General features: G+C 33.2%; 1 protein-coding gene across 2 annotated transcripts in view; it reads left to right on the top strand.

The window, feature by feature from the left end:
- Positions 1-9,955, top strand: part of REG (proteasome regulator gamma) — a 101,481-nt gene extending 91,526 nt beyond the window's left edge. For both annotated transcript variants that reach the window (XM_085806540.1, XM_085806541.1), the window contains exons 8-10: positions 1,386-1,508; positions 1,613-1,699; positions 9,650-9,955. In XM_085806540.1, the coding sequence (XP_085662666.1) occupies positions 1,386-1,508; positions 1,613-1,699; positions 9,650-9,730 (291 nt within the window). In that variant the 3' untranslated portion in view covers positions 9,731-9,955. The remainder of the gene's footprint in view (positions 1-1,385; positions 1,509-1,612; positions 1,700-9,649) is intronic.
- The last annotated feature ends 2,053 nt before the right edge of the window (positions 9,956-12,008 follow it).

Raw genomic sequence — 12,008 nt, 5'->3', positions numbered from 1 at the left:
TTACGCGCATGCGTAAAGCATACAAAAAAAAAAGTTTGATTTTTTTTGGTTTGAGGTTTGGATTATAGATCATTCCGGATAATGGACGTCCGGATTACGGACTTTGTACTGTATTTGATATTTTAATTTATAAGCTTGAATTATGTATTTGTGATGATGTAGCCCTATCTAGGTTGTTGTTAAAAATCGATTGTCTCGAATCTTTTGCAATTAATTTTAACAAAAATATTCTGTAAAAGTGCATTACAGAACTACATTTGGGAATTTGCATATAGTTATGTTTTTTAAATGTATGTTTGAGCATTCGCATGTAGTATGTTGTTTAAACTGTCATTACTCTTAACTAAGTAATGTAAAAGAACTAGACATTTCTGTTATATTCCGGATAGAGTTTTATGTTGCATGCTGTTGTGAAATATGCCTATGAAAGGAGATTATGCAGAAGCTCTTTGAAATGTAAATAAAATAACTTGCAAAGCAAAGTTGTTCACAGATAAGTCTTTATAATAGAAGCTTCTTGTATCTAATTTTGTGAAATAAATTTTGCATAAATTTAAATGAGTTTTTTGTACATATGTATAGACATTATGATGCAGACATGCATTTCTGTGCTGTTAGATGTATGGCTGTAAGGAAGAGGAGGAGTAAATTTTCCACAGTTACAGATATGCTGTAGAACTTGAAATTCCTACATATGGGTATTATTATAAATGCCTAGATTCTTTGCTTTGGGATCCCTTCTCAAAGAGCAAGTGAATTTTCGTAATTCTTCATTTGACAGATTTCTGTATTCAGCTAACATATCCAAGCATCTAGATTCAGTAATTCGTAATGTTTAGTTCAAAAGAGTATCCATAGTGGATAATATGCTGGTCTTATTTTTAGTGAATATTGAGTTTCAGTTAAAAAATAGATTTTCATAGTAATCTAGTTTTAAAAGTAAGTGCTTCTTTGTTTTAATTCTGGAGGGAGAGGAGGAATATTGTAAACAGAATGATTGAAGAAAATCTACCTTGCACTCAGGTAACTGGAGATATTTTATGATTAAAATGTGTTGGTATTTGAGGGAGGTTTTTTTTTATTGTAGAATATGTATTCATCTGCTCAAGGATGTAATTTAATCAAAATGTTTTCTTTTTGTCAAAAATAGAAATTTTTTATATGCATTATTATGAACTTACTCAGTCCATATTCGTGTTGCATAGAGCTAAAATTGTGCACAAGAACCCTGAAAGTGGTGAATTGCATAATTTCGTTCTTTATGTGAGCAAAAAAACTTGCTGAGTTATTTATGTAATGTATTGAAATGTACCTTATTGCACATATTCTCTTAGAAGAATCTGTCTAATAAATCAAGGTTTTTAAATTTTTTATGTACATTTCAGGAAGACACACTTGGAGAAATTAGGACTGTAGAAAGTGAAGCAGCTGCATATTTTGATCAGATATCTCGATATTTCCTTACACGTGGAAAAATAGTGTCTAAAGTAGCTAAATATCCTCATGTTGTAAGTGTTTAGCTTTTCTTCCTTTCACTGCTGTATTTAATTTAAATCTTAGAAACTCCATCTGTAATTTATTATTGTGAGCATGTTTTGTTCTTTTCTTCTAGGATGATTTTCGACGAACAGTCCAAGAACTAGATGAGAAAGAATTTCTTAGCATGCGCCTTATAATCTGTGAATTAAGAAATCATTATGTAAGATATTTTAATTGCTACAATAATTTTTAAAGTCTAATTACCTATGCCAGTTTCTACAGTTATCCTTATGCTGCTTTCCAAGTATATTAATTATACCAGCAATATTTCACAGGGTTCGTAGCGGTCCTTACAAGTGTTTATAAGTTCTTATATTTAAAAATAAAATATAAAAGCCCTTATAAATGCTTACTTTTTCTCGAAAGCGCTTATTTTTTTTAGAGCCTCTTTTTTTTTTTTTTTTTTTTTTTTTGTACCAAAGCCGAAACTAAATAAACAACTTTTCTTCCTTATATGGATCGTCAGATGGTGAATCATATTCCCAGAAATAGCTTTTCGCCCCTTTCTGTGCAGTAACATAACCTTTGGTGTGCGCGAATACAGACAGATGTATGTCGTTCTATTGATCGAAGAATTGGGAAAGTGGTAAAAATTCTGGTACATTCCGTATTCTTTTGCTCCCACCCAATACTACACACGTTTGGATTTCTATCAAGATTTTAATAATTTATATTCTCGTTCCACGTGGTCAGTTCATATTCACATTTATTATGATCGGTATGCTTATATTATGAGCATATGTATGAATATTTATTATATATTTACACTTAAAAAATGGGTGTGTTTTAACAAAGATTAGTTTTCTAAGGAGTAATATTTGGAATGATAAAAGTGAAAGTAATAGAATAGTCAAAATATTTTTTTTCCTCAATGCATTATACAGTACGGAAGTTGAGTGTTCTCCCCTTTCTTCGCAAATTCTCGAATATTGAAACCATTACAGTTTGCAAGCAAAACCTTTTTTTTTGGGGGGGGGCGGATTAGTTTTCAGTTCCATTGGGCTATTTTTTATATAATGCATATATCGAAATGTCAAAAGCATTGTTTAGCTGAAAAAAATCTAAAGAATGGCTACAATCTACCCCCTTTCCTCTTTTATCAGTTACACTCGACCATCCGGAATTTTCAGATATTCGGCAGTTTCCAAGTATGCCGGTTAGTTAAGCTTTTACTGTTAAAGGATGACTGCATGAAGCAATTTCCAGTCTTCTGATTTCAGAAAAGTTCCTTTTTTTTTTTTTTTTTTTTTTTCTTAAATTCCTTTGCTTGCAATATCTGTTAAGGGAAAACTGTTATACAGTGAAAATTTAGAATTGTATTTATTTTGGGGTGCTAAACGAATACAATAAATATGGCTTATTATTTATTTTATCTGTTTTGAACTGAAATTCCATCATTAAATCTTGTAATATAGTTTAGTTCTGCATAGTTTTTTCCTTTTCATTGTAAACTAGTTCTGTAAATTGAAATGTTATTTAAAATTTTAAAAAAAAAATAATGTAATTGTTTTCCATGGATGAGTAATGCTCATTCTCTCTTAACACTGAATTTCTCTTATTTTAAATTCCAAGTCTAATTTTTCTTTTAAGGTTATGCAGTTATGTATAATGTAATTATACAGATGCTTAATTTTTCCCTTAAAATGTGCTTGAGAAGTGCTTATTTTATGAACTGAAATGTGGCTACGAATCCTGTTTCATTCTAAGTCAGTAAATAATTTCATTATTATGTATTACATTTAATAGATTTTGTCATCAAGTTTAATTGATACACATTAGTAAATTGAAAGTATGATTTGATGTACTGACATATTATTTACCCAAAATTCTGCTCTTATTAATTTTTTGGGGTCATGTAGTGAAAGTAGTATGAAGATGATCATAAAAGCAAAGAATCTAATTTAATCATTTATTCTGTTCTCAAATCTAATAGCTTGAATCATTTTGCGTATAGTTAAATATATATATCACTGTTAATCCCAATCTGATTTAATCCTTCTGCAAGAATAGTTTTCTTTATTCTGGTCATTATGTTCTTATGTTGTAGATATAAATTAATATAGAGCCCAAAACAGGATATTATAAAATTTACTTGTTAGTATAGTGCATAGTTCTCAAATTGTCCACCTTTGAGAACTGAGGAGACTTGGGCTTGGGGACGTGTTACTGGTCTGAGGAACAGTGAAGGGACATGATGAAAGAGGGCAGTTTGAACGTGTTTAAAAATTTTGATTATTTAAGCACTTTTGAAACAAATCCATGAACTGTACAAATATAACTATAGTGCTTCTTTCATCAGAAATGCACTAACTATATCATGTCAGTCATATCTTCTTACTAGTTGCTATTATGTAGTCTATGAGTTATGTATTTTAAAAATATGACCATGTTTCTAGTGGTAATCAGAAAGCCCAAGTAGCATATTATTTCATTATATTTTCAATGTACTATGTTCGCTTTCATATATATACTAGGCCACATACAGTGGTGACCAAAATTGTGGACACATTTGGAAATTTTTATGTTTTTGAACTGTATGCTTATAGAAAAACGTTACATTTCACAAAATGCAAACTTATATGTATCATTTTAAAGAGAATTTATTACTGAATTCAATACAAAACACAAAATTCAATTATTTGCAATAGAAAAAAAGTTAAACAATAATAGTTATCGATATACATTAGATAGTGATGATTGCAGTGAGTTATCAGTACTTAGTAGGGTACCCTTTATTTTTTATTACAGCTTCACATCGACGTTTCATTGAGCTGAAGAGTTCTAAGCTCTTCGTTTGTTATTACATGATGCCAGGAAATAAAGCCTAAATTAGTTCCCTTTTATTTGATGGGCGCATCATTCGGACAAGAGTTTTCAAATGGTGCCACAAATTTTCGATAGGTTTGAGGTCAGGACTGTTTCCTGGCCATGACAACAATTTAATGCTCTTTGTACGAAACCACTCTTTCGATATTTTGGCCGTGTGGCAAGGAGCAAAATCCTGCTGAAAAATAAACGAAGCATTGTTGGGAAAGAGATCTGATGGAAGGTAGAAGTTTTGGTTCTAGAATAGTGTCAATGTATTTTCTGGCATTCAGTGTCCCATCGATGACATAAAGGCGACCAATACCATCTGCTGACATGCATAACCAAATCATAACACTAACTGGGTTCTTCACAGTTGCTTGAATGCAGTCAGGATGTAGCTCTTCTCCTATTCTAAGTCTTACGTATTTTCACCCATCACTACCGAATAACGATATCTTAGTTTCATCACTCCATATAACTTGTGACCACTGATCATCTGTCCAGTTAATGTGTCCCTTGGCCCACTGTAGTTTTTTTTTTTTTTTTTTTTTTTTTTTTTTTTTTTGTTGCTGAAAATTAAGTTAAGGCTTTTTTCGTGGAATTCTACCTCTCAGTCCAACATCTATTAATCTTCTCCTGATTGTTCTTGAACTAACAGAAACACCAGCATCATTCAGGTCACTTCTGATGGCTGCTGACCTTGCAGACAGACAGCAGTCCAGCTTAGCCAAAGCATTGAAAGCAAGTGCATTATGTTTAAAGTGAAATCTCTCTCTGGCACAAAATGGTGCAAAATCTCTATTTATAGGGGTGGTTACATACTATGCTAGAATATTCTCGAAAGTACTGGCCTAGGGGGGAGATCCTTAAATTGTGGAAAGTTAATTAGAGGTTGCTTGTTCGCTTAGAGGAAAGCCATTATGTTTTTTATATTTTACAAGATGTAAAATTAAACATTCGAGCATATTACATAACCACTCCTATAAATAGAGAATTCGTGCCATTTTGCATCAGAGAGAGAGACTGCTTTCTCCTTCTGCTGTTAAGACCTATGCTGCTGCTCTTCTCACCTCCCTCCCTTTCTTCAAATAATATGACGTAGTAAACTTAAAATTAGTCCTATTTTAGTAAATAATAATGATCTGCTGTTTGAATTGAATAAAGATGTGGAGCTATAAATTTAAATCCTTCTGTGTCATCATTGGATGCCGCCTTACACTTAACCAATGTCCAGAATTCTGATGTGCAGATTGCCAAGCTTCACTTATGTGCCCGACTGCCAAAATGTTACATATATATAGTGAATTCACTTCATATGCTGTGGTAGGAATTTGTGCATGTTCCATACTTTATTATCATGTTGTGAGAAATTTTTAATCATTATGATTCCCTTTCTGTGTTATATGAGAAGTTTAAATTGATAATATGAAACAATGCAAGTGGTTAAAATTTTATATTTTAAGTCATTGACTACAGATTACATTCAAGAGATACCTAATACAGTCAAAAGTCGTTAATCCGGACTCGTCGGGACTTCGGTGATTAAATCTGGTAAGATGGCATGCGGAAATTATAAAATTAAAAATACTACATTTAGTAAGGAATTGTAAGCCAAATAAAATAAAAACATCATCTGCCCTGAAGATAAGCATAGTGCTGACAGATCAACTTCCAATTCATTGCGCGTCGCAGCGTTTCCCCCCTCCCCCGCTGCATAGCAGCGTGAAATTGATAAACAGATTTCGGAATGGTTAGATAAACAAAGGATTATCCATTTTTTGCAGCAAATCCACTTTTTGTTTAATGGACTTCGAAACATACTTTCGCTTTGTAGATCCGTATTAGTATTTCGCTTACGTATTAGTAAATATATATCAGAAATTCTATTTGACATAATCGAAAGTTCAAGCTTACTTTTATAAAATTGCTCTAACAGTCTGCAAAAAATAATAAGCCGAATCCAATTCGAAGATTAAGGAACAACGCAATCTGCAACATTAACTGAATTACATAATCTTAGCTTAGCTTATACTGTCCGTCAGAGCGACGCATGCGCAGAAAGTTTGTAGTGTTGAAGTCCGGATTATGGGTGTCCAAATTAACGACTTTTGACTGTATATTGTTAGAAGGGTAAGGGAGATATAAGACAAATAAATCTTGAAAGGAATCATAATAAAATTAGGAAACTAATGAATGGTATAGGAATGCCTAAATTAGATTTTCTCAATTTATGCAAGTTTGTGTAAAACCTTTGAATGGATATGCTATGAATTTTTCTTTTTAATGTTCAGTCTGGTAATAAATGTTGTATAATAAAATAAAAGTAATGCACTATTATTTGATGTTAGAATTGCTGTTTTTCATTGTAAAAGTATGAATGAAGCATTAAACTTTAAAGTACTACTATTAATTCCTGGCAATTTTATTTATCCTTTTTTAAAACTCAAGATTAACGTCATCAGAAAGTACATTGTTTTAAAATTAATCCAGTTGTGGAAATATATATATATATCAAAAAGATTTCTTTATTCACCTAAAAATATTTCATGTAGTCAACTTGCAGTTCTAAACATAAAATTTTATGGACTAATTTTCAGCAGTGATCTGTAGCCTCCTTTATTTTGGTAATGAAAGGTAATTTTTTTAATGCATTATGAAAAATTTGAGCATTTGGTCTGAATTTGTAGTATACAGTTGGCATCAAATTTAAACGATAATGACAAATAAAATGTAACTGATACTTAATGAAAAATTATTAATAGAAATTTTTACAAAAGCATTAGCTAACATAAATTACAGTGTTTGTTTGGCAGTTGATCATTCGCAAAGTATTAAAATTAAAACTAAATATATAAAAATTGGAAAATGATGGAAAAATTAGGTTACCTCTTGTGTAAAAAAATTTTCCTTGATAGAGTGTATGAGCACCGCAGACAGATATGCATACCTCGCATCTTGATTTCATAAGCTTTACCGAAGTATTGATCAAGTCTTGTGGCATTGCCTGCCACTCTTCTAAATGCGCTTTTTTCAGTTGCTGAAGGGTCCAGGGACGAATTTGGCTCCCTGAGGCATTTCACACATGTTGAGTTGGGTGAGTAAGGTAAGGTGGCCAATCGAGTGTTATTTTGTGTTTGTAAGTATTCTAAAACCACATGTGCTCATGTGCTTGTCATCCATTAGCAAAAAATTTGAGCCAACATTTGTCATTATTCCTACCCAAACCATTAAACCTCGGTTGTGGAAACAGGATATTCATGTACAAGGGAAGGCAAGGCTGACGGTGTGGCATTATGGTTAGGAGAGTTTACTGCAGTACCAAAGGGCCCAGGTTCAAATCCCGGAGAATGCATGGATGTTTTGTAAATGTATAGTGGTATGGGAACTCTAAATATATGGCGAGCTGAAAATACTGTCGTGTGGTTTGGTGGTAGGGGAGAGGTGTGGGAGACCCCTGACCCTCCTCCCAAAGGTGCTGTCCCTCAAAATTAGTGTAAAAGTCCAACCTCCTTGAGACTCTGGCAACCAATCTTTCATGAAATAATGGACTCGACAACAACAAAAAAACAAGTAGGGTGTTCTTCTCTCCAGATCAAAACACATCTAAAATCACTGTTCAGATATATCTAGAGTCATAATTTAGGGTAAAATAACATGCCGAATAATGATTATTGGATAGAACAAACAACAAGAATCAGTATAATAGTAAATTTTGCGGGACTAGTTTTGATGGTTTAACTGCAGAACCATCTTTTTCAGCTACCTAAGTGCAAATGAATGAGATCAAGTACCACTTCGAATTAAGTACTACTATTACTTCGGATTTTCTTATGGTTTAAGTACTTCTATTACTTTGGTTTAAGTACTACTTCGATTTTAGTATGGAAATCATTTTGCCTTCCACCACACTTCAAATCATGTTATCTGACTAAACAGAAGTTATCTTCATTTTATTCGTCTTCCGTGCACTTCAAGTTTACTCCTCCAAACTGGCTTTTGATCAAAAACTAAATTATTTAAAAGCTATTGACAGGAGCTTTTCACCTAACATTGTAACCACATGATTAAAAATTCTCATCTCAATATATCAAAAAGGCACATTCTCATTTTAAGAGATTATAAGAATTCTGTTGTCATTCCTTTTTTTATTCCCCATCGATTAGCTATAAAATTGCATGTATTTTACAGAACTTTAACTTTCGGGCCTTTCTTTTTTTTCTTCCCTCCTGTCAACGAAATGCCCAGTTCCATACTTAAGGATCCCATTCTTGGTATGAATTCCTAGTGTATTTACTGGATTCCTTGCCAGTGGGGTTTAGTTTACATTGGTCAAACAAGCAAAAAGGAAAATCAGAAATCTTTTGTTGCTTAGCACTGTTGGTCCGAAAATCGCACTTTCCATTTTTCTGCAACCAAAATTATTCAAAAAACATCTTCCATTCATGAAAATAGATTTTTAGAAGCATTTCACATTCAAAAGAATCTTTTTGTTCTATTTCACGACATTAATTCCAGTCCATCTTGACCTTCAGCCTTTAAGGAAATTATGTTTTAGTTTTCTTGTCTCATCAATAGGTGGCACCCCAGTAGCTGAACTCCTATCCAGCTATTCTTATCTTATTCATTTGCACTTAGGCAGCTGAGGAAGATGGTTCTGTAGTTAAACATGAAAATAAGTCCTGCAAAATTTACAAATATTGCTCTGATTCTTGTTGTTTGACTTCCCCAATATATCTAGACTCATCAGTAAACAATACTAGGGACCAGTTGTCTTGACTTTATTGAACATGAAGATGGCGCTAGTTTAAACGAGCCCTTTTGGGAGCTGCAGTGAGTTGGGGCACAAACCATTAGTTATCTCACATACTGTCCAGTCTTATTAACTCTTAGTGCAGCATTAGAAAGGCCAATTTGAGTTCCTTTGGCAGCCGGAAGGTCTAAAACCAAGTCTCTTGTAGTTGCTTCGCTGTTTCTTCGAGCCAGCAATGGCAGAAAACTGTCTTCTGATGCAGTTATTGCTTTTAGTTGCTCTTGACCAGACTGTCTATCCACCGATCTAGACCTTTAAAGCAGCTCCAGATTTGATAACTTACCATATTTTTTCTTGTTGTCCTTTAATTTTGATGACCAATGTATTAACCAAGTTGTCATGTCTACCCAGTCTTATTATCGATCGACTTTTATGCATCTTTGTATCGTCTTAAATTTTTCTCAGTTAGGTTCATTGGTCAATTTGCTATAAAATATTCAAATGCTAAAAGAAGTATTTATGTATATCTGTTTTTATTGTTTTTCTCTCTAGGCCACACTGCATGATATGATAACGAAGAACTTGGAGAAAATCAAGAAACCTAGGACATCGAATGCAGACACTATGTATTAAAATTCTAGCATGGAACTTGGACATGCATTTTGTCTCAAACAAATGCTTGAGTAATATTCTAGAACTCTTCAAAATCACTTTTCTCTTTTCTGTTGCATAGCCATAGCTTTTGTCACCCTGTAGAAATTGTAGATGTATATAAGTTTTAAATTATGTTTTTTCTTTCCTTTGATTGGAGAGTGTCTTCTTTTTTACCAGAGTTTTGTTTGAGACCAAAACTTTTGTTTTAGTTCCAATAAACTCATTTTTTAAAAAAATCTATATTTATTTTCTTTGGAATATAACATAAATTTCTTTCATAATAAATTTTTTTAAAAAATCTAAAGAGGGTGTGAAGTATCGAAATCATTTATAAGTAATTTTTCTTTTAAAATTGAGGAATTTGTGTATGATAGCAGATCTGTTTTTCATTTGTCCCATATAATTAAAGTTCAGTATTCATTCAAAAATGCAGTTCATCTGAAAGCAGGTTTCTCCTACTTAATACTTTTGCTGCCAGTTGTCTGAGGTTGTGTTGATAGTTATTTGACTTCATCGATAGTAGCCATATGCGACTTTCTTATTATAAGAAACATGATTTAAAAGAGAAACTGATTGCTAAATATCGCACTGTAAGAATTGGAGGCTCCCTTCAGCCCACTTGCACACTCGTTTCCCCATAGCTCAAAAGAAGGGGCCCCGTCTTTCCACAAATGAGGGGCAGCCAGTCGCCCCCAAAGAACAAACAAAATACTTAACTAAAAATAAGTAAGCAAAACAAACACAAAATCACAACATAGAACACTGATATCTAAAACCCATATAAATACAGAAGATTCCTACAAGTGCACTATTTTCATTAATAAACTTCATTAGAGCAATGGTGTATGATTTAAAAACTTTAAAATTAATGGTACTTGCATTAAAATCTGTCTAATAGGGGCTGTTAAAGTACAATCAACCACAAAATGCCTAGCATCATCAACCTGACAGCTATTACATAGTTTATTTTCCTGCAGATTAAATCGGTTGAAATAAAGCAGAAACCTACCATGTCCAGTTAAAACCCGATTAACGTCAATATTCATACATTTCATCTTATTCGTGATTTTAATTAGTTCCATAAATCCTTTCTTTTTAGGTGAAGAGAATCACTGTATTTTCCACTTGTTAATGTAAAACTCTTTCATTCTTTTAGTAGCAGTTTTCTTCGAACCTGTTACTTCAATAGCCATTGCATTGACATTTGAGACCACCTGCTTGGCCAGACTGCCGGCCCTATCGTTACCAATAAAGCCTATATGGGCTTTAACTCAATGTAGCTCAATATTTAAATATGAACTGAAAGTTTCTAAATGACTCTTAATTTCGACAGCTAATGGATTGAAATTCTCTGGGCAGGAGATTGCATGGAGAAGTGACAGGCAGTCAGTAAATATTGCACTGTATCACACTGATTGCTAAACCTTTGAATCTCAGATTTATAACCATGCAGCAGTGCACAGTTGGCACTGGAAGTTAAATTATTTCTCCAATACCTAATTATGTGTTGGTGCATCACATTTAAACATGACTTGAACTAAGTAATAATATGTGTTATTTTTGTAACTGTATATTAAACATATATACAAGGTGTGGCACAAAAAAAAGACTTAAGTGTGTAGCATTATAAAAAGAGTGGAGTTGGTAACAACTGTTTTGGTGACATCATGCCAGACATATCTTCTATCCGTGTGGCCAGTTTTGACTTAACTGACCACGCCATTGGGGGGGGGGAGTTCTGCAGGAAAAATGTCTAATGTAAAAACTGAACAGCGAATCAACATCAAGTTTCTTGTGAAACTTCAGAAATCAGACATTGAGGAAGCATTTCAAAGGGGTGCCTAGCACATTCATCATGATTGAATAGGTTCCCAGTGGCCAAACTGTTAATCAGTGCTACTACATTGAAGTGGGAAAAAAAAAAGCCACAGTTGTAGAATGATGGATGGCTAGTACAATGCACCCACTCATACAGCCCTATCTGTCAAGCATTTTCTGACCTGCAATAACATTACTGTGATGGGGCATCCATGTGACTTTTTTTTTTTTTTTTTCCCCTCTTCCAGATAAAGCAATAATAGTAAAAAAAGCAATAGGCAGCAAAGGATTTTAAGATACGGAAAGAGGAGAAATCAAAGAATTAGTCGGGAATCGCGATCGTAAAATGACAAACGGAGAATAGGATTGTCTAATAATGCCAGCGAATGCTGAAAGCAGTGATAATGAAGAAGATAAAAAGCCTTTAACGTACAAGAAG

This window comes from Stegodyphus dumicola, chromosome 12, assembly GCF_044657685.1.
Source record: "Stegodyphus dumicola isolate Sdum_Otavi_A_Nest chromosome 12, ASM4465768v1".
NCBI classification, from domain to species: domain Eukaryota; kingdom Metazoa; phylum Arthropoda; class Arachnida; order Araneae; family Eresidae; genus Stegodyphus; species Stegodyphus dumicola.
The sequence above is the reverse complement of the archived record's forward strand: the minus strand, read 5'-3'. Positions and strand labels throughout refer to the sequence as shown.